This window comes from Capra hircus, chromosome 5 (genome assembly GCF_001704415.2).
Source record: "Capra hircus breed San Clemente chromosome 5, ASM170441v1, whole genome shotgun sequence".
NCBI classification, from domain to species: Eukaryota; Metazoa; Chordata; class Mammalia; order Artiodactyla; family Bovidae; genus Capra; species Capra hircus.
The window spans coordinates 29,158,055-29,181,405 of NC_030812.1; the positions used below are offsets into that span (position 1 = coordinate 29,158,055).

General features: G+C 40.8%; 1 protein-coding gene across 1 annotated transcript in view; it reads left to right on the forward strand.

Moving 5' to 3' along the window:
- FAM186A (family with sequence similarity 186 member A) overlaps positions 1-23,351 on the forward strand; it is a 135,766-nt gene continuing 112,415 nt past the window's right edge. Inside the window, exon 1 of the mRNA XM_018049024.1 lies at positions 1-171. Coding sequence (XP_017904513.1) covers positions 1-171 — 171 coding nt within the window. The remainder of the gene's footprint in view (positions 172-23,351) is intronic.

Genomic DNA, 23,351 nt, shown 5'->3' on the forward strand with positions numbered 1-23,351 from the left:
ATGTCAACTGAGAACAACGATGAACATGAAGCAGGAAAAGAAACTTTCGATTTCACCAAAATGTACAAAACTGTCCTAGAAAAATCAGAGGTTCCTAATATTGAGATTCCATTTGCAGTTCAGGATGTCATCGGTAAGATTGAGCAAGCACAGCTCCAGCGAGCCAGAGAGGTAGGTAGTAAATGAAAAGTTTTGGATTGCAACTTTCTTTTTAACCTTTCCATGAGCAGCTACTTTATTTTTTTTTTTTCAAAGACTCACTTTGTTTTCATAATATTTGACTTAGGCAACTTTGATTCCAAGTGACAATTTCCTCTGACTAGATCAGTCAGTACAGTTCAGTTGCTCAGTTGTGTCCAACTCTGCGTCCGCATTGCAGCATGCCAGGCCTACCTGTGCATCACCAATTCCCAGAGTTTACCCAAACTCATGTCCATTGAGTTGGTGATGCCATCCAACCATCTCATCCTCTGTCATCCCCTTCTCCTCCTGCCTTCAATCTTTCCCAACATCAGGGTCTTTTCAAATGAGTCAGTTCTTCGAATCAGGTGGCTAAAGTATTGGAGTTTCAGCTTCAGCATTAGTCCTTCCAATGAACACCCAGGATTGATTTCCTTTAGGATGGATTAGTTGGATCTCCTTGCAGGCCAAGGGACTCTCAACAGACTTCCCAACACGATAGTTCAAAAGCATCAATTCTTTAGCGCTCAGCTTTGTTTATAGTCCAACTCTCACATCTATACATAACTACTGGAAAAACCATAGCCTTACCTGGACAGACCTTTGTTGACAAAGTAATGTCTCTGCTTTTTAATATGCTGTCTAGGTTGGTTATAACTTTTCTTTCCAAGGAGTAAGCGTCTTTTAATTTAATGGCTGCAATCATCATCTACAGTGATTTTGGAGCCCCAAAAAATAAAGTCTGACACTGTTTCCACTGTTTCCCGATGTAATTGCTATGAAGTGATGGGACCAGATGCCATGATCTTTGTTTCCTAAATGTTGAGCTTTAAGCCAACTTTTTCACTCTCCTCTTTCACTTTCATCAAGAGGCTCTTTAGTTCTTCACTTTCTTCCATAAGAATGGTGTCATCTGCATATCTGAAGTTATTGATATTTGCCTGGCAATCTTGATTCCAGCTTGTGCTTCTTCCAGCCCAGCATTTCTAATGATGAACTCTGCATAGAAGTTAAATAAGCAGGGTGACAACATATAGCCTTGACGTACTCCTTTTCCTATTTGGAACCAGTCTGTTGTTCCATGTCCAGTTCTAACTGTTGCTTCCTGACCTGCATACAGGTTTCTCAGGAGGCAGGTCAGGTGTTCTGGTATTCCCATCTCTTTCAGAATTTCCAACAGTTTATTGTGATCCACAAGGTCAAAGGCTTTGGCATAGTCAGTAAATCAGAAATAGATGTTTTTTCTGGAATTCTCTTGCTTTTTTGATGGTCCAGCAGATGTTGGCAATTTGATCTCTGGTTCCTCTGCCTTTTCTAAAACCAGCTTGAACATCTGGAAGTTCACGTATTGCTGAAGCCTGGCTTGGAGAATTTGGAGCATTACTTTACTAGCACGTGAGATGAGTGCAATTGTGTGGTAGTTTGAGCATTCTTTGGCATTGCCTTTCTTTAGGATTGGAACGAAAACTGACTTTTTCCAGTCCTATGGCCACTGCTGAGTTTTCCAAATTTGCTGACATATTGAGTGCAATACTTTCACAGCATCATCTTTTAGGATTTGAAATAGCTCATCTGGAATTCTATCACATCCACTAGCTTTACTCATAGTGATACTGCCTAAGGCCCACTTGACTTCACATTGTCTGGCTCTAGGTGAGTGATCACATCATTGTGATTATCTGGGTCGTGAAGATCTGACAGAATGTGGTCCACTGGAGAAGGGAATGGCAAACCACTTCAGTATTCTTGCCTTGAGAACCCCATGAACAGTATGAAAAGGCAAAATGAGGACACTGAAAGATGAACTACCCAGGTCAGTAGGTGCCCAATGTGCTATTGGAGATCAGTGGAGAAATAACTCCAGAAAGAATGAAGGGATGGAGCCAAAGCAAAAACAACACTCAGTTATGGATGGGACTGGTGATAGAAGCAAGGTCCGATGCTGTAAAGAGCAATATTGCATAGGAACCTGAGAATGTTAGGTCCATGAATCAAGGCAAATTGGAAATGGTCAAACAAGAGATAGCAAGAGTGAACGTCAACATTCTAGGAATCAGCGAACTAAAATGGACTGGAATGGGTGAATTTAACTCAGATACCCATTATATCTACTACTATGGCAGGAATCCCTTAGAAGAAATGGAGTAGCCATCATAGTCAACATAAGAGTCTGAAATGCAGTACTTGGATGCAATCTCAAAAACGACAGAATGATCTCTGTTCGTTTCCAAGGCAAACCATTCAATATCACGGTAATCCAAGACTATACCCCGACCAGTAACGCTGAAGAAGCTGAAGTTGAACAGTTCTATGAAGACCTACAGGACCTTCTAGAACTAACCTCCAAAAAAGATGTCCTTTTCATTATAGCGGACTGGAATGCAAAAGGAGGAAGTCAAGAAACACCTGGAGTAACAGGCAAATTTGGCCTTGGAGTACAGAATGAAGCAGGGCAAAGGCTAGTAGAGTTTTGCCAAGAAAACATACTGGTCATAGCAAACACCCTCTTCCAACAACACAAGAGAAGACTCTACACATGGACCTCACCAGATGGTCAACACCAAAATCAGATTGATTATATTCTTTGCAGCCAAAGATGGAGAAGCTCTATACAGTCAGCAAAAATAAGACCGGGAGCTGACTGTGGCTCGTATCATGAACTCCTTATTGAAGAAAGTGGAGAAAACCACTAGACCATTCAGGTATGACCCAAATCAAATCCCTTTGAGAAATAGATTTAAGGGACTAGATCTGATAGACAGAGTGCCTGATGAACTATGGACGCAGATTCTTGACATTGTACAGGAGACAGGAAGCAAGACCATCTCCAAGAAAAAGAAATGCAAAAAAGCAAAATGGCCCTCAGAGGAGGCCTTACAAATAGTTGTGAAAAGAAAAGAAGCAAAAAGCAAAGGAGAAAAGGAAAGATATACCCATTTGAATGCAGAGTTCCAAAGAATTGCAAGGAGAGATAAGAAAGCCTTCCTCAGCGATCAGTGTAAAGAAATAGAGGAAAACAATAGATTCGGAAAGACTAGAGATCTCTTCAAGAAAATTAGAGATACCAAGGGAACATTTCATGCAAAGATAGGCTCAATAAAAGACAGAAATGGTATGGACCTAACAGAAGCAGAAGATATTAAGAGGTGGCAAGAATACACAGAAAAAAAACGAAGTCACTCAGTTGTGTCTGACTCTTTGTGACCCCATGGACCGTAGCCTACCAGGCTCCTCCATCCATGGGATTCTCCAGGCAAGAATACTGGAGTGGGTTGCCATTTCCTTCTCCAGGGATTGAACCCAGGTCTCCCGCATCGCAGGCAGACGCTTTAACCTCTCAGCCACCAGGGAAGCCCCCTGTACAAAAAAGATCTTCACAACCCAGATAATCACGATGGTGTGATCACTCACCTAGAGCCAGACTCTGGATAACAGGCTCCAATTCTTTTTTTTTTTTAAAAAAACGATTTATTTATTCATTATTTTTGGCTGTGCTAGGTCTTCATTTCTGCTTGCAGGCTCTCTCTAGTTGCAGCGAGAGGGGGCTACTCTTCATTTCAGTGCACAGGCTTCTCACTGTGGTGGCCTATCTTGTTGCAGGCCACAGGCTTTAAGTGCAGGGGCTTCAGTGTTTGCAGCACAGATGTTCAGCAACTATAACTCAAGGGCACATTAGTTGCAGCTCACAGGCTCTAGAACTCGGGCTCAGTAATTGTGGCACATGGGCTTAGTTGCTTTGCAGCAAGTGGAATCTCCCAGACCAGAGATCAAACCCATGTCCCTTGCATTGGCAAGTGGATTCTTGTCCACTGTATCACCAGGGAAGTCCCCACAAGCTCCAATTCTATATTAATCGCTTTCAATTTCATATCAGAGTTAATCAAGCTTTTTAAGAAATGAATCACATGTGTTATCGGGTGATTGTGATTAAAAAAATCATTCTATAGCTAATATTGATATCTAATTTTAGTCAATAGCTTTCATTTGTTGTCCACTGAGCTTTTATCAAATAGTTATTTACAAGAAGAAATGTGATTGCCTTCTAGCTCCTTTTCTTTCCCCTGAACACTTCATAGAAGAGGGGTTTATTGGCCAAGAGAAATACAAAGACAGTACATTTTTTCTTACATGTTTTTCTAGGAGTTTTATACTGTTAGATTTTATATTTAGGTCTATGATCCATTTTGTTTTAATCTTTGTATATCATATCAGATATGGATCAAAGTTCTTTTTTAAAAACAGTTATTCTAGCTTTGTTGAAAAGACTACTCTTTCTCCATTAAATTGCATTTGCACCTTTATTAAAAGTCAGTTGAACATATATGTGTGAGTTAACAGAGTCTCCAGTCTGTTCTCTTGACTATTTAACTATCTTTATGCCACTACCACAGTGTCTTGATTACTGAAGTTTCACAATTCTTGAAATCATATAGTTTTAGTTCCTCAACTTTGTAGTTTTTTAGTTGTGCCCAACTTCTCTGACATCTGCCTTTTAACTCTTTATCCTCTTCTTGGGCATTTCTCTCAATACTTAAACATTTGTAACCTAAAAATTGTCTTTGTTCAAACTACTTTCTCCCTTGCTTTTCCATAGGAAATTTAGAATCAATCTGTCAAATTCTATTGGGGGAAAAATGCCTACTGGTATTTTGATTGGGAATGTATTGAATTTGTATATCAATTTAGGGAGAATTGAAATCTTGACAATATTGACTCTTCTGACCCCTGAGCACAGCATCTCTCTCCACTTATTTAGGTCTAATTTTCCTCAGTAGTGAATGTTAAGCCAACCTTACGCTTTTGGAATAAACTATTTGCTTTGCGTATAACTTGCTCTTCTTTTCTTCCTAGTTTCTTTAAGGACAAGCTGAGGTCACTGATTTGATAACATTTTTTTTTATTTTGTTTTGTTTTTAACTGTGCTGAGTCTTTGTTGCTGTGCCAGGGCTTTCTCTACTTGCAGTAAGCAGGAGATACTCTTCATTGCGGTTCATGGGCTTCTCATTGCAGTGGTGTCTCTAATTGTGGAGCACAGGTTCTAGTTGCTTTGGCTTGTTAACATTTTTGTTTTGCTAACGTTTTGTTCCATATATTTCCCCCTCTGCAAATGAAAATGCTGTGTTTTCATTTTCATTCAGTTTTATACATGTTATAATTTCATTTTTAGTTTTTTCTTTGACCCATGTGTTATTTAGAAGAGTGTTATTTATTTAGTTTCCAAATATTTGGAGACTTCTTGCTCTTATTTATTTCAAATTCAATTTCACTGGGGTCAGAGACCTTATTTCATATGATCTGACACCTAGTGAATTTCGTGAAATTGGTTTTATGGCTCAGAATATGGTCTATATTAGTAAATGTTATGTATGCCATTGAATATAATTTTCATCCTGTTATTGAATATAAATAACAATTACCTCAAATCAGTTGATAGTATTGTTCAAGTCTTCTTGAAGACTTGTTTGTTGTTTTTTCCTCAACTTTATCACTTATTGAAAGAGGGATATAGAAATGTTTGACTATAACTGTGCAATTTTCTATTTCTTCTGATAGTCTATCAAATTTCCCCCATGTACTTTAAATCTTTATTATTAGGTGACTAAACATTTAGAATTGTTATGTTTTCTCAGTGAATTGGCTACCTTACTATTATGGAATGATCCTATTTATCTCTAGTAGTATACTTTTCAGGCTTCCCTTGTAGCTCAGTTGGTAAAGAATCTGCCTGCAGGAGACCCAGATTCAATTCCTGGGTTGGGAAGATCCTCTGGAGAAGGAAATGGTAACCCACTCCAGGATTCTTGCCTGGGAAATCCCATGGATGGAGGAGCTTGGCAGGCTACGGTCCTTGGGGGTCTCAAGTGTCAGACATGACTCAGCGACTAAACCACAATATACTTTTCTCTGTAACTTAAAACAAACTTTGTTTGTAACTTAACAAACAAACTTTGTTATATCCACTGTAGCTTTCCTTTGATGAGTATTACCATCCTTTTCCTTTTTCCTTTCTTTCTTTTGGTCACACTGTGAGCATGTTGAATCTTATTTCCCTAACCAGGAATCGAACTCATGTCCCCCTGCAGTAGACGCATGGAGTCTTCTACCTGAACCTCCAAGAAGTCCTCCTTTCCCTTCTTTTATTCTTTTACTTTAAATATATTTGGCTTACTATATTTAAAATAGATTTCTTACATAGACTTTCATGGTGATACAGGTATAGGAATAGGAACAGTATACCTATACCTCATGGTATAGGAATCCACCTGCCAACACAGGGGACATGGATTCAGTCTGTGTCCCAGTAGATGCAATGTGCCTCAAAGCAACTAAGCCCATGAGCCACAACTACTGAAGCCTGTGCGCCCAGAGCCTGTGTGCCCAGAGCCTGTGCTCTGCAACAAGAGAAGCCACTGCAATGAAAAGCCCCTGTATCATAACTAGAGAGAAGCCCCCACTTGCCACAACTAGAGAAAGCCTGAGAGCAATGAAGACCCAGCATAACCATAAATAAATAAATAAATAATTTTAAAAATGGGTTTCTTACAAGAAGCATATAACTGAGTTTCTTTTTTATCCAGCCTGACAATTTCTGCCTTTTAATTGGATGTTTAGACCATTTATATTTAATACAATTATCAATATGGTTAAGTTTAAATTTACCATCTTGCTATTTGTTTTGTTTGTCCCATGTTTTTTGTTTGTTTCCTTTTATTATTTCTGACTTCTTTTAGAGTGAATATATTTTATGATTCCACTTGATTTCCGTTTTTTTTTCCTTTATTGGTTTACTAGCTATACTTTTACTTTTCATTGGTTGCTTTGGGGTTCATAGGGTATGTATTTAGGTTATCACCATTTACCTTAAAGTGTATTACACCAATTTTGAGCAGTGTATAAACTTTGCAGCAGTATTCTCCTTTTTCCCTCTCCTGGCCTATGTGATATTTATATCATACTTCTACATGTATTATAAACTTAATGTCTATTACTTTCCAATTATTTTTGTTTGAAACAAGCAGTTAACCTATTTTTAAATTTTTATCCTGATAAAATATACATAACAAAATTTGTGATTTTATCTATTTTTAATTGTACAATTCATTGGCATTAAATACATTTATAGTGTTATGTAACCATAAAATGAACCCTGAATATTCATTGGAAGGACTGATGCTGAAGCTGAAGCACCAATACTCTAGCCACCTGATGTGAAGAGCCAACTTATTGGAAAAGACCCTGATGCAAGAGGAGAAAGGGGCGACAGAGGATGAGATGGTTGGGTGGCATCATTAGCTCAATGGACGTGAGTTTGAGCAAATTCCAGGAGATAGTGAAGGACAAGAAAGCCTGGCGTGATGTTTCATCACCCCAAACAGAAACTCTGACCCATTAAACAATAACTACCCATTCTCCTTTTCCCCTAAACCCTAGCAAAAACCATTTTTCTTTCTGTCTCTATGAATTTGCCTACTCTAGACACCTTATGTAAGTGAAATGGTAAAGTATTTGTCCTTTTGTGCCTGATTTATTTCGTTTAGTGTGTCTTCAGAGTTCATCTCTGTTGTAGCACTTGTTAGAATTTTTTCTTTTTAAAGCTAAATAATATTCCATTGTATGTATATATCATATTTTAGGCACATGAGTTGCTTCCCCCTCCCTGCCATTGTGAATAACGTTGCTATGAACAAAGAAGTGCAAATATCTGTTTAAGTGTCTGCTGTCAATTCTTTGTATACTCAGGAGTAGAACTGCTGCATCGTATGGTAATTTTATTTTCCATTTATTGAGGAACTGTAGCACCAGCTAACTGATGAAAATTAAACCAAGAAACTCATTCTCTGACTTGCTGAACTGCAGCACAAGCTTAGCTCCCAGTGTCACTGGGTGGCTGATGTTACAGTGAGAACATTGAAAAGGACTGGGATCCTGAAAACTGGAATGGGGATGTATGCAAAGACTTTGTTACAGCTTAGAATATTGAAAGCTCCAAGTAATGATGAGTTTCCTTTGCCAGAGAAGCTGCCTCTTTACCCAACACCAATGAGAATGGCTGCTCCATACCTGTCTCAGAGGATTAACCCTGTATTGCCTGAGGAAACTACAATGACCTTTCCTGAGGCAGTTGTACCAAGCAAGATGATGCTGCTCCCTCAGAAACCGCTCCCACAACATCTCTTTGTTTCTAGACCTGTGAAGTGAAAGTGAAGTACTCAGTCGTGTCCGACTCTTTGCGACCCCATGGGCTGCAGCCTACCAGGCTTCTCCATCCATGGGATTCTCCAGGCAAGAGTACTGGAGTGGGTTACCATTTCCTTCTCCAGGGGATCTTCCCGACCCAGGGATCGAACCCGGGTCTCCCACATTGGAGGCAGACACTTTAACCTCTGAGCCACCAGGGAACTAGATTAAAATCCAGTAAGCCGCTGAAGACAAGGTATAAAGTGTGACCCATGAGGAAGTGCACTACATTCCAAAAGACCTACTTGAATTTTCTAATTTTTACAGATGGAAGTCCAGGGAATATGCATGGGAATGGATGTTGAAGGTGTGGGTGTGGGATAGTGACAGAAGAAACATAAAGTTGGAGCTTCCCTGGTGGTTTTGGAGAAGGAAATGGCAACCCACTCCAGCATTCTTGCCTGGAGAATCCCATGGAAAAAGGAGCCTGGCAGGCCATGGTCCATGGGGCCTCAGAGAGGTGGACACGACTGAGTGACTAAGCATGCACACTCACACACTGGTAGTTTAGTGATAAAGAATACGCCTGCCGATGTAGGAGACACCAGTTCGATCCCTGGACCGAGAAGATCCCACATACTGCAAGTGACTAAGCCTGAGAGCCACAATTATTGAGCCTGTGCTCTAGAGCTGGGGAACTGCAACTACTGAGCCCTCAGCCACAACTACTGAAGCCTGAGTACCCTAGAGCCTGTCTCAGCAACAAGAGAAGAGAAGCCTGAACAATGCAACTAGAGAGTAGCCCCCTCTTGCCACAACTAGAGAGAAGTCCTTACAGCAACGAAGACGCAGCACAGTCAATAAATAAATTTTTAAAAATTGTATTAAAAAACATAAAGTTGGATCAGGCTAACTGATGTAGACTCACTAAAGCAAGATTTAGTATTTAACATTGCAGCTTGGTGAGTTAGAAAAGGCTCTAACAGTTTGTTTGGTTGGTTCGCTGAAACATGGACCAAAAAGTTACTCACACACAGTGAATAAGTTAGACATGCCAGATTTGTCTTGGTTTAATGTAGGGAATAATTAGAAGGATTAGCGAGACTGGAATGTTAAGGTGGATTTAAGATCTATTCATCCACCCTGGGAGAATCCAGAAGACACATCTTTCATCATAACTGTGAGAAATAACTTTATAAGAGGAGCCTTGGCATCCTTGGAGAACTCTGTGATCACTCTTTTCTGTAGGCCGGACCTTATAGTGGAATTGGAAAATCTAAAAACATTGGGAGTAATTGGATCCTGAGGTAGCAAGGGCCAAGTGGGGGCATGCAACCACCAAAGGCCGAGTGGGCATGGTTACATAATGCACAGCAGAGTCCAGTCAGACACCAGTCAGAATAGTATGACGTATGAAGAGCTATGGCATTGGCTAGTTGATTGTAGTATTTCTACCAAAAGTAAAGTTGGGCTTCCCTGGTGACTCAGCTGGTAAAGAATCTACCTGCAATTTGAGAGACCTGGGCTGGATCCCTGGGCTGGGAAGATCCCCTGAAGAAGGGAACGGTTACCCACTCCAATATTCTGGCCTGGAGAATTCCATGGACTGTATGGTTGTAAAGAGTTGGATACAACCCAGTGACTTTCACTTACTAAACTCTTACTTGATCTGCATAAGTGGAAAATTTCTAGGTCAAGTGAACCAAAATCTAATCTGAATCATAACAACAGAGTCATGGCTCCTCAATCAATTCTCAGACTTAAGGCAGTTTACAGACCCAGAACCCCCTGAATGAAGGAGCAGATGGGTTCCTTTGAGGAAGGACACAGTCAGAAATTCATGCTATTAATTCTTCTCCAAGTCTTCTTCAAAGAGACCTGGCCTTTTACTAGGATGACTGTGTATTGGAGAATAGGAAATAATGAAACCTTCTGGACTCGTGGATACTGGCTCTGAACTGATGCTAATTCGAGGAGATCAAGAATATCATTGTGATCTACCAGTCAGAGTGCAGGCACTTACGGAAGTCATGTGATCAGTAGAGTTTTAGTTCAGGTCTATGTCACAGTGGGCTCAATGCGTCCCTGAAGCCATCCTGTGGCTATTTTTGCCAGTTCTAGAATACATAAAAGGAAAAGACATACTCAGCAACTGGCAGAATCCCCACATTGGTTCTCTGACTGTGGAGTGAGGGTTATCACAGTGGGAAAGGCCAGGTGGACGTCATTAGAACTGCCTTTACCTAGGAAGGTAGCAAACTGAAACTGCATTTCTAGAGGAATGGCAGAAATAAATGCCATCATCAGGGAAAGATGCAGGAGTGGTGATTCCCACATCTTCATTCAACTTGCCCATCTGGCCTGTGCAGAAGACAGACGGACCTTCGAGAATGACAGTGGATCACTGTAAAATTAACCAGGTGGTGACCTCAACTGAACATCTGGAAGTTCACAGTTCACGTATTGCTGAAGCCTGGCTTGAAGAATTTTGAGCATTACTTTACCAGCGTGTGAGATGAGTGCAATTGTGCAGTAGTTTGAGCATTCTTTAGCATTGTCTTTCTTTGGGATTGGAATGAAAACTCACCTTTTCCAGTCCTGTGGCCACTGCTGAGTTTTCCAAATTTGCTGACATATTGAGTGCAGCACTTTCACAGCATCATCTTTCAGGATTTGAAATAGCTCAAATGGAATTCCGTCACCTTCACTAGCTTTGTTCGTAGTGATGCTTCCTAAGGCCCACTGTTCAAGCTGGTTTTAGAAAAGGCAGAGATCAAATTGCCAACATTCGCTGGATCATTAAAAACCAAGGGAGTTCCAGAAAAACATCTATTTCTGCTTTATTGACTATGCCAAAGCCTTTGGCTGTGTGGATCACCGTAAACTGTAGAAAATTCTGAAAGAGATAGAAATACCAGACCACCTGACCTGCCTCTCGAGAAACCTGTATGCAGGTCAAGAAGCAACAGTTAGAACTGAACATGGAACAACAGACTGGTTCCAAATAGGAAAAGGACTAATTCAAGGCTGTATATTGTCACCCTGCTTATTTAACTTCTATGCAGAGTACATCATGAGAAACGCTGGGCTGGGAGAAGCACAAGCTGGAATCAAGATTGCTGGGAGAAATATCAATAACCTCAGATATACAGGTGACACCACCCTTATGGCAGAATGTGAAGAAGAACTAAAGAGCCTCTTAACAAAAGTGAAAAAGGAGAGTGAAAAAGTTATCTTAAAGCTCAACATTAAGAAAACTAAGATCATGGCATCTGGTCCCATCACGTCATGGCAAATAGATGGGGAAACAGTGGAATCAGTGGCTGACTTTATTTGTGGGGGCTCCAAAATCACTCCAGATGGTGATTGCAGCCATGACATTAAAAGACGCTTACTTCTTGGAAGGAAAGTTATGACCAACATAGACAGCATATTAAAAAGCAGAGACATTACTTTGCCAACAAAGTTCCATCTAGTCAAGGCTATGGTTTTTCCAGTGGTCATGTATGGATGTGAGAGTTGGACTATAAAGAAAGCTGAGCACCAAAGAATTGATGTGTTTGAACTGTGGTGTTGGAGAAGACTCTTGAGAGTCCCTTGAACTGCAAGGAGATCCAACCAGTCCATCCTAAAGGAAATCAGTCTTGGGTGTTCACTGGAAGAACTGATGTTGAAGCTGAAACTCCAATACTTTGGCCACCTGATTCAAAGAGCTGACTCATTTGAAAAGACCCTGATGCTGGGAAAGATTGAGAGCAGGAGGAGAAGGGGATGACAGAGGATGAGATGGTTGGATGATATCACCAAATCAATGGACATGGGCTTGGGTGGACTCCAGGAGTTGGTGATGGACAAGGAGGCCTGGCATGCTGTGGTTCATGAGGTCGCAAAGAGTCAGACACGACTGAGTGACTGAACTGAACTGACCTCAATTGCAGCTGATGTACCAGATGTGGTTTCATTGCTTAAGCAAATTATCATACCTTCTGGTAGCTGGTATGCATCTACTGATTCGGCATGTGGCTTTTCGCCATACCTATCAATATGAACCACCAGAATCAGTTTTCTTTCAGTTGGCAAGTTGAGCAAGACACTTTTACTGGTCTGCCTCAGGGACATATCAATTCTTCACGCTTAGTTGCTCAGTCATGTCCAACTCTTTGTGACCCTTTGGAACACAGCCCTCCAGGCTCCTCTGTCCGTGGGATTTTTCAGGCAAGATTACTGGAGTGGGTTGTTTCCTTCTCCATCAACTCTCCAATTTGGTAGAATTCGCCAGTGAAGCCATCTGGTCTATGGCTTTTCTTTATTCTGAGGTTTTTTATTACTGTTTTGTTCTCTATCCTAATTATGGATCTATTCAGATTTTATATTTTTTTGTTATTCAGTTTTCATATGTTTTGTGTTTTCAGGAATTTTTCTATTTCATCTAAGTTACCAATTTGGTGGTATATGGTTGTTTACTTTTTTTAGAAAAAAATTTTACTTGAAGTATAGTTGATGTATAATATTTTATAAGTTATAGGTGTACAATATAGTGATTCACAGTTATTTTTCACCAACCCACCCATCACCCATTCACTCATCCATCCATCTACCCACCCACCAATTCATTCATCCACCCACCTATCCACCCAGCTATTCTGTGATTCACAATTTTTAAAGGGACTCCATTTATCGTTATTATAAAATATTGACTATATTCCCTATGTTACACAATATATCCTTGTAACTTATTTCATACCTAATAGTTTGTACCTTTTAATCCCCTACTCCTATATTGCCCCATGGCCATTTCCCTCTCCCCACAGGTAACCACTACTTTGTTCTTTATATCTGGGAATCTGCTTCTATTTTGTTATATTCACTAGTTTGTTGCATTTTTTAGATTCCACATTTAAGTAATATCATACAGTATTTGTCTTTCTCTGTCTGACTTATTTCACTTTGAAAAGATCCAAGTCCATTCATGTCCCTGCACGTGGCAAGTTTTCATTCCTTTTTATGACTAAGTAGTATTCCGTGGTTTATGTGTGTGTACTTCTTCATTTTTTAAATTAATTGTTTACTTTTGGCAGTGCTGGGCCTTTGCTGATGTGCATGGCTTTCTCTAGTTGTAATAAGCATGGGCGGACTACTCTTCCTTGCAGTGTACAGGCTTCTCATTGCGGTGGCTTCTCTTGCGGAGCAGAGGCTCTAGGTGCACAGGCTTCAGTAGTGGTAGCCGTGCTGGCTTAAGTTGCCTGGGGCACGTGAAGTCTTCTCAGACCAGGGATAGAACCCTTGTCCTCTGCACTGGCAGGTGGATTCTTATCAACTGTACCACCAGGGAAGTCCTGTACATCTTCTTTATCCATTCATCTGTGGTGGACCCTAAGACTGTATCAATATCTTGGCTCTTGTCAATAATGCTGCTATGAACCTTGGGGTGCAGATATCTTTTCAAATTTGTGTTTTTGTTAATCCTGTTTATTTCTATAGAATCAACAGTAAAGTTCCCACATTGATTTCTGAATTAGTAATTTGAGTAATCTCTTTTTTCTTTGTCAATCTAATTAAAAGTTTGTCAATTATGTTGATTTGGGCAGAAGAGTCAACTGTTTGTTTCATTGATTTTCCATACTCTTTATTTATGTCTGCTCTAATTTTTCTGATCTCTCCTTCTGCTAACTGGGTTTAATTTTTCTTTCTCTAGTTCCTTCAAGGCATAAAGTTAGGTGGTTGACTTGAGACCTTCCTTTTTTCATGTTTGTCCCTATAAATTTCCCTCTTAGCGCTGCTTTTGTTACATCCCATAAGTTTTTGTATGTTGTGATTTCATTTTCCTCTCCAAGTATTTTATAATTTCCTTTGTAATTCTTCTTTGACTCCCTTGTTGTTTAAGAAAATGTTTCCACATATTTGTGAATTTTCTAGTTTTCCTTCTGTAGTTGATTTATAACAATCTCATTGTGGTTGGAAAAGATACTTTGTGTAATATATACTTAAATATATTGAGTACTTCCCTGGTGGCACAGCAGATAAGAATCCACCTGCCAATACAGGGAACATGGTTTCAATCTCTGGTCCAGGAAGATTCCACATGGTGTGGAGGAACTAAGCCAGTGTGCCACAACTATTTAGGCTGTGTGCCACAACTGCTGAAGCCCGCACGCCCTAGAGCCTAACCGCCCTGGCTCTCCACAACCAGAGAAAGCCTGTGCAAAGCAATGAAGACCCAGCAGAGCCAAACACAAGTAATAAATATATTGAGCTTTTGTTGCTTAGCCTGGCAATTGTCTATCCTGGAGAAGGTACCACCTGCTATTGAGAAAATCATATATTGTTATTTTTCTTTTTTTTTAATACTCTTGTTTGATGAAGTATTCTATATACATCTAGATGATTTATTGGTTGTTCAAGTCCTCTATTTCCTAACTTATTTTCTACCTAGTTGTTCTATCCATTGCCAAAGTGAAATCTTGCCTTATTTTTGTAGAACTATCTGTTTCTCCCTTCAAATCTGTTAATTTTTGCTTCTTATATTTTGAGGATCTGTTATTAGGTGCATACATGTTTATAATTGTTATAGCTTCTTGCTCTATTGAAACTTTCATTATAGCCTCTTGTAATTTTTTTTTAACTTTTTTACTTTGTATTGGGGTATAACCAGTTAAAAATGTTGTGATAGTTTCAGCTAAACACCAAAGGGACTCAGCCATAAATATGCACGTATCCATTCTCCCCCATCTTGTCATCTTTTTTTAAAATTTAAAGTCTATTTTGTCTGATATTAATACAACTACCCACCTTTTGGTTATTCAATTCAGTTGCTCAGTCATGTCCGACTCTTTGCAACCCCATGAACTGCAGCACACCAGGCCTCCCTGTCCATCACCAACTCCTGGAGTCCACCCAAACCCATGTCCATTGTGTCAGTGATGCCATCCAACCATCTCATCCTCTGTTGTCCCCTTCTCCTCCTGCCTTCAGTCTTTCCTAGCATCAGCTATCTTTTTCTATCCTTTCATGTTCAATCTCTTTGGGTCTTTATATCTATAGTGAGTCTCTTATAGAAGGCATGGATCATTGGCTTTTTAAAATTTATTCTGTCAATCCCTAACTTTTGATAAGATGGTTTAATCCACTTACATTTAAAGTAATTACTGATAAGGAGGACTTAGCTTTGGCTGTTTGTTTTCTATTTGTATTAAAACTTTTCCCCCTTCATTCCTTTCATTGTTGTCATCTTTTATTTTATTAATTTTTTTTAGTGAAATGCTTTAATTCCCTTCTCATTTCCTTTTGAGTATATCCTATACTTATTTTCTTTGTGTTTATCTTGGGAATTGCACATAGCATTATAAAGTTATCACTCTTAAATTGAATTTATACCAGTCAAACTTTAATAGCATACGACTCTGCCCCTCTAACTTCCCTGGTGGCTCAGACAGTAAAGCATCTGCCTACAATGTGGGAGGCCTGGGTTTGATCCCTGGGTTGGGAAGATCCCCTGGAGAAAGAAATGGCAGCCCACTCCAGTACCCTTGCCTGGAAAATCTCATGGACAGAGGAGCCTGGTAGGCTACAGTCAATGGGGTCACAAAGAGTTGGACATGACTAAGCAACTTTCATTTTATTTCACTTCATTTCAGATAATAATAAATAATAAACCAAAATTACATCAATACTAGCTTTTATAATTTCCCATGTATTTGCTTATATCAAAGATTTTTCTTTCTTCATGCAGTTTTGATTACTTTGGTTTCAACCTGAAGCACTCCGTTTAGCATACCTCATAAAACAGTTCTACTGGTAATGTACTTCCTCAGCTTTTATCCGATAATGTCTTAATTTCTTCCCCATGGTTTCTGTAATTTTTTTCCTTTCGACTGGGACATGCTTTCCTATTTGTTTATATGCTTTATGATATTTTTTATTGAAAACTGGACGTCTGAATCTTATACTGTGATCAGTCTAGAAATAAATTCTCTTTCTCTCCTAGGGTTGTTGCTTGTTTTTAGAGTTATATGGTATTTACTATGTGCCAGGGATCAGCCTGCGGTATAATTTTTAGGTCCTTTCAGGTCTTTTCTGAACCTGCATCTTTTTATGGGCATGCTTGGTGACTTGCTGCTGAAGCTGAAACTCCAATACTTTGGCCACCTGATGCGAAGAACTGACTCATTGGAAAAGACCCTGATGCTGGGAAAGATTGAAGGCAAGAGGGGAAGGGGACAACAGAAGATAAGATGGTTAGATGCCATAATCAACTCAATGGACATATCAGGGAAGCCTGACATGCTTCAGTCCATGGGATCGCAAAGAGTCAGACACGAATGAGTGACTGAACTGAACCTGGCGACCTTCTAAGTTCCCTTGAAAATAAAATTGAATTCAATTTCCTAATCTTTAAATGTCTGGCTTCCAAAAGGAGAAAAAGGAAAAGTGAGGGAAAAAACCTGAAATTGCCTCTAAATCCCCCGAAAGCTGCTTCCACTCAGTGGAGGTTACAACAATCGTAGCTGGCCTTTGTGTCTACACCTCTGTGATTTGAAATAGCAATTCACAATCATAACAGATCTCTCATATTTGGAGGATAAGGTTCTTATTGCCCTCTCTGGCTCTTCTAAGCTGCTCTAGGAACACTTCTGTCACAGATGTGGAGGGTAAAAAATGAGTAGTTGCTATCATGTCTTACAAATACCTGAGAAAAGAAAAGAAGCTAAGCAAGGAGAAAAGGAAAGATATATCCATTTGAATGCAGACTTACAAAGAATACCAAGGAGAGATAAGAAAGCCTTCCTCAGTGATCAATGCAAAGAAATAGAGGAAAACAATAGAATAGGAAAGACTAGAGATCTCATCAAGAAAATTAGACATACCATGGGAACATTTCATGCAAAGATAGGTTCAATAAAGGACAGAAATGGTATGGACCTGACAGAAGCAGAAGATATTAAGAAGAGATGGCAAGAATACACAGAAGAACTATACAAAAAAGATTTTCATGACCCAGATAACCACAATGGTATGATCACCCACCTAGAGCCAGACACCCTGGAATATGAAGTCAAGTGGGCCTTAGGAAGCATCACTATGAACAAAGCTAATGGAGGTGAGGGAATTCCATTTGAGCTATTTTAAATCCTAAAAGATGATGCTGTGAAAGTGCTGCACTCAATACACCAGCAAATTTGGAAAACTCAGCAGTGGCCACAGGACTGGAAAAGGTCTGTCTTCATTCCAATCCCAAAGAAAGGAAATGCCAAAGAATGTTCAAACTACCACACAATTGCACTCATCTCACATGTTAGCAAGGTAATGCTCAAAATTCTGCAAGCCAGGCTTTAACAGTACATGAACCGTGAACTTCCAGACGTTCAAGCTGGTTTTAGAAAAGGCAGAGGAACCAGAGATCAAATTGCCAACATCTGCTGGATCATTGAAAAAGCAAGAGAGTTCCAGAAAAACATCTATTTCTGCTTTATTGACTATGCCAAAGCCTTTGACTGTGTGGATCACAATAAACTGGAAAAATCTGAAAGAGATGGAAATGCTAGACCACCTTACCTGCCTCTTGAGAAACCTAATGCAGGTCAGGAAGCAACAGTTAGAACTGGGCATGGAACAACAGACTGGTTCCAAATTGAGAAAGGAGTACATCAAGGCTGAATAGTGTCACCCTGCTTATTAAACTTATATGCAGAGTATATCATGCGAAATGCCAGGCTGGATGAAGCACAAGCTGGAATCAAGACTGCTGGGAGAAATATTAATAACCTCATATATGCAGATGACACCAACCCTTATGGCAGAAAATGAAGAGGAACTAAAGAGCCACTTGATGAAAGTGAAAGAGGAGAGTGAAAAAGTTAGCTTAAAACTCAGCATTCAGAAAACTAAGATCATGGCATTCAGTCCCATCACTTCATGGCAAATATCCAAACAGTGGAAACAGTGATAGACTTTATTTTTGGAGGCTCCAAAATCACTGCAGATGGTGATTGCAGCCATGAAATTAAAAGACGCTTGCTCCTTGGAAGAAAAGTTATGACCAACCTAGACAGCATATTAAAAAGCAGAGACATTACTTTGCCAACAAAGGTCCCTCTAGTCAAAGCTATGATTTCTCCAGTAGTCATGTATGGATGTGAGAGTTGCACTATAAAGAAAGCTGAGTGCAGATGAATTGATGCTTTTGAACTGTGGTGTTGGAGAAGACTCTTGAGAGTCCCTTGGACTGCAAGGAGATCCAACCAGTCCATTCTAAAGGAAATTAGTCCTGAATATTCACTGGAAGGACTGACTGATGCTGAAACTGAAACTCCAATACTTTGGTAACCTGATACAAAGAACTGACTCATTGGAAAAGACTGGGAAAGGTTGAAGGCAGGAGGAGAAGGGGACGACAGACAATGAGATGGAAGGGTGGCATCACTGACTTGGTGGACATGAGTTTGAGCAAACTCTTGGAGTTGGTGAAGGACAAGGAAGACTGGAGTGCTGCAGGCCTTGGAGTCGCAAAGAGCCTGCCATGACGGAGTGACTGAACTATTATGCTGCTGCTGCTGCTGCATCGCTTCAGTCGTGTCCGACTCTGTGTGACGCCATAGACGGCAGCCCACCAGGCTCCCCCGTCCCTGGGATTCTCCAGGCAAGAACACTGGAGTGGGTTGCCATTTCCTTCTCCAAAGCATGAAAGTGAAAAGTGAAATTGAAGTCGCTTAGTGTATCCGACTCTTAGCGATCCCATGGACTGCAGCCTACCCGGTTCCTCCATCCATGGGATTTTCCAAGCAAGAGTACTGGAGTGGGGTGCCATTGCCTTCTCCAGAACTATTATGCTAAAAGCTTCAGTTGAATGAAATTGGTAGCACTAGTGGTAAAGAACCTGCCTGCCAATGCAGGTAGATGTAAGAGATGTGGGTTTGATCCCTGGGTTGGGAAAATCCCCTGAAGGAGGGCATGGCAACCCACTCTAGTATTCTTGCCTAGAGAATCCCATGGACAGAGGAGCCTGGTGGGCTACAGTCCATAGGGTCACAAAGAGTCGGACACTAGTGAAGCAACTTAGTACACACTCACCAAGAATTTCCTGGTCAAGATTTCCTTTGAAATATGGAAGCCATTGAATAGATGCCAGAATTTCAAGACAGTTAAATCAGATAGATTCTGCCAAAACAGCTTTGTCTGGTTGGACCAATCGATTCCTCATGCTTTCTGCTCAGCCATTTCCCCGGTATCACCCCTCCTGCCTGAATGTTTTTTTGAACTTTTTTTAAAGACCAGTGCTGGGTCTCGCTGCACACAGGCTTTGTCAAGTTGCTGCCAGCAGGGTCTGGTCTTTGTGACATGTGGGCTTCTCATTGCAATGGCTTTTCTTGTTGCAGAGCACAGGCTGTAGGTGCACGGCCTGCAGTTGCTGCAGCACGTGGGCCCAGTATTTGCTTTGTGCAGGCTCTAGGGGGAAGACTCAGTAGTTGTAGAGCAGGGGCTTAGTTGCTCTGCAACGTGTGAAGTCTTCCCAGGCCAGGGATTGAACCTGTGTTCCCTGTATTGACAGGCAGAATCTTACCCACTGTACCACCAGAGAAGTCCCTTGTCTGATATTTTTCAATCAGTTATCAGATATTATAAATTTTATCTTGTTAAGTGTTGGGTATTTTTTTTCTAATCCTATAAATATTCTGAACTTTGAGACCTTAGTTAAGTTATGCAGAAGTATTAATAGTTTGAGCTTTTTTAATCTTCCTTTTGTGCATTCTTATGGGAGAAAAAGAAAGAGCAGCATTTTGTTGTTGTCTGTCACTCAGTCCTGTCTGACTCTTTGGAAACCCACGGACTGCAGCATGCCAGGCTTCCCTGTCCTTCACTATCTCCCAGAGCTTGCTCAAACTTATGTCCGGCGGGTTGATGATGCCATCCAACCATCTCATCCTCTGTCACCCCCTTCTCCTCCTGCCTTCAATCTTTCCCAGCATCAGGGTCTTTTCCAATCAGTTGGCTCTTCGCTTCAAGTGACCAAAGTATTGGAGCTTCAGCTTTTGCATCAGTCTTTCCAATGAATATTCAGAGTTGATTACCTTTAGGACTGACTGGTTTGATCTTGCTGTCCAAGATCCTCAAGAGTCTTTTCCACACATGCCTCTGACCATTCCTCGGGTTTCTTTCCTTCAGCCTCCACATTACATTCCAGCACCTCTGGAGCTCTGTGTTTCTCAGGCAAGAATACTGTAGTGGGTTGTCATTTCCTTCTCCAGGGGATCTTCCCAACCCAGGGATGGAACCTGCCTCTCTTTCATTGGCAGACAGATTCTTAACTACTGAGCCATCTGGGAAGCCTGCAACAACATTTACTTTCTCACAATTTAAAGGTCAGAAATTCTAGAGGTCTGAAATCTGCAAATCACTGGACTGGTTGTCAGCAGGGCTACACTTCTTCTAGACTCTGTCTGAGAATCCATGCCTTGTGTCTTGCAGTTTCTTTTAGCTGCTGGCATTCCTTGGCTGTGGCCACAACACTCCAATCTCCAGCTTTAAATCTCTTTCTGCTCCATCCTCACATTGAACCTTCTCCTAGGTGTCTAAATATTGCCCCTTCTGCCTCCATTTTATAAGGACACATGCGATTGCAATAGGGTTCTCCTAGATAATCAAGGATAATCCCTCCACTCCAAGATCATAAATTTAATCACACCTGCAAGACCCTTTTTCCATATAAAGTAACATTTACACATTCCAGAAAGGGAGTAAGACACTGTAGGGCCCTCCCTGGTACAAATCCTTTCCATGTCCCCAGTTTCTTGTTTATAGGAAAAAAGGCTTCAGCCTCCTTGATCTTCCCTGTGTTCCAAAGGGCAGATTCAAATAGTTGCTAATCAGAGAAGGGAGGGAATTTAGAAACAAAGGGGGAGCAGTCTAGGCACAACAGTGTGGCCTGGGGGCAGGTCAGGTTCCTCCTCAAGAAATATTCATAACAATCCTTCTGCAGGTAGTGAGGCCTCTGTCCAGATGGAGGGTGGTAACTTAAGGCTGAGCACAAGATTCCTAGAGTACTGCCCTGTTACCACACCACCAAACAATCAGAAGAAAGTCATACACACTGCAGCCCTCACCCCCAATTTTGCCTATAAAAACTTTTTCCCCAAACCATTGGAGAGTTACGGGTTTCTGAGCAGGAGCCACCCTTTCTCCCTGCTTGACTCTACAGTAAACCCTTTTCTGTTCCAACATTTCCATTTGTTTGGCCTCACTGTGTGTTGGGCAGGTGAACTTGTGTTTGGTTACAATATTTTTGCAGGAGGGACATCATTCAGTTTACTACTGTGTTAAAAGTACAGAGACTAAAATTCAGAATAGTATTTATCTTTGGACATTGGGAAAGCAATGCAGTTGATATTGGGAACACAGGAACCTTTAAGGATTTTCTGCTTCTTCAGCTGAAGAATAGGTGCATGCATGCATGCTAAGTTGCTTCAGTTGTGTACAACTCTTTGCGACCCTTGGGACTGTAGCCTATCAGGCTCCTCTATCCATGCGATTCTCCAGGCAAGAGTATTGGAGTGGGTTGCCATATGCTCATTTTGTTGTTATAGGCCCTTCCAGGGCCCTGAGAGTGGCTCTTATCTAACACTCAGAAAAAGAACTGTTTGAGGAGATGCATGTGCTGACAAAGCAAGTGACTTTATTGGAAAAGGCACCCCAGCGGAGAGCACCAGGGTAAGGGAACCCAGGGGACCTGCTCTGGCTTGTGGCTGACAGTCTTGCGTTTTATGGTGATGGCATTATTTTCTGGGTTGTCTTTGGCCACTCATTCTGACTCAGGGTCCTTCTTGGTTGTTCACAAATTGCTCAGCCAAGATGGATGCCAGCGAGAAGGATTCTGGGAGGTAGCAGTACAGGTGGTGTCTCCTTTTGACCTTTCCTGAGCTTTTCCGGTTGGTGGTGGCTTGTTAGTTCCATGTTCTTTACCAAGATCTGCTGTCCTAAAATAATTCACGCTAACGGTGCTTGGCCAGGGTGGGCAGTTTCAGTCAGTGTGCTTTCCCTAGCACTGCTATTGTTACTATCTGCCTTTCAGATTCTATCCTGCTCCAGGTTATGGTGCTTTCTCTACCCATCTTCTTACTTTGACCCTTTCACCCCTGTGGCACATGTTTCTAACATGTCTGTCTGGTGACAGATGCCAGGCTCCTCTGTCCTCCACCATCTCCTGGAGTGTGCTTAAATTCATGTCCCTTGAGTTGGTGATGCTGTCTAACCATCTCATCCTCTGCCGCTCCCTTCTCCTTTTGCCTTCAATATTTCCCAGCATCAGGGTCTTTTTCTCTTCACATTAGGTGGACAAAGTATTGGAGTATCAGCTTCAGCTTCAGCATCAGTTCTTTCAATGAATATTCAGGGTGTGGCACATAGCAAGCCCTTAATAACCTGGTAGCACTTAAAGTGTTTACCATGTTATGTATGGTATAAGTTTATCTATAGATTATCTCTTTTAATCCCCAGAATAATTCAACAGGGATAGGTATTACTATTAATCTTATTTCCCGGATGAGGAGACTGACAATATGTGAGGGTGGCCTAAAGGTCATGGTTGTTATACATAGTGGGTCCTGGAATCAAATCCAAGTATTCTGTGATTCTACTGCCTTTTAAAAAAAAATAAGGTAAAATTCACCCTTTTTGGTGTACTGTTCAAGAATTCTGACAAAGACATATAGATGTGTACTCACCACCAAAATTCAGATTTAAAACAGTTCTAACTCCTTGAAAAATCCCCTTACACCCTTCCATGGCCACCCTTTTCCTGGCTGATAGCCTCCTGAAGCCGTTACTTTTCTGTGCTTACAGTTTTCCTTTCCTGAATGCCATACAAATGGAATCATACCTTATGTCACATGAATCTATCACTAGCTGAAAGATACTTGAGTTGTTTCTAGTTTGGAGCAATTATGAATAAAGTCACTATAAACATTCCATATATGAATTCTTTTATAAACATAAGTTTTCAT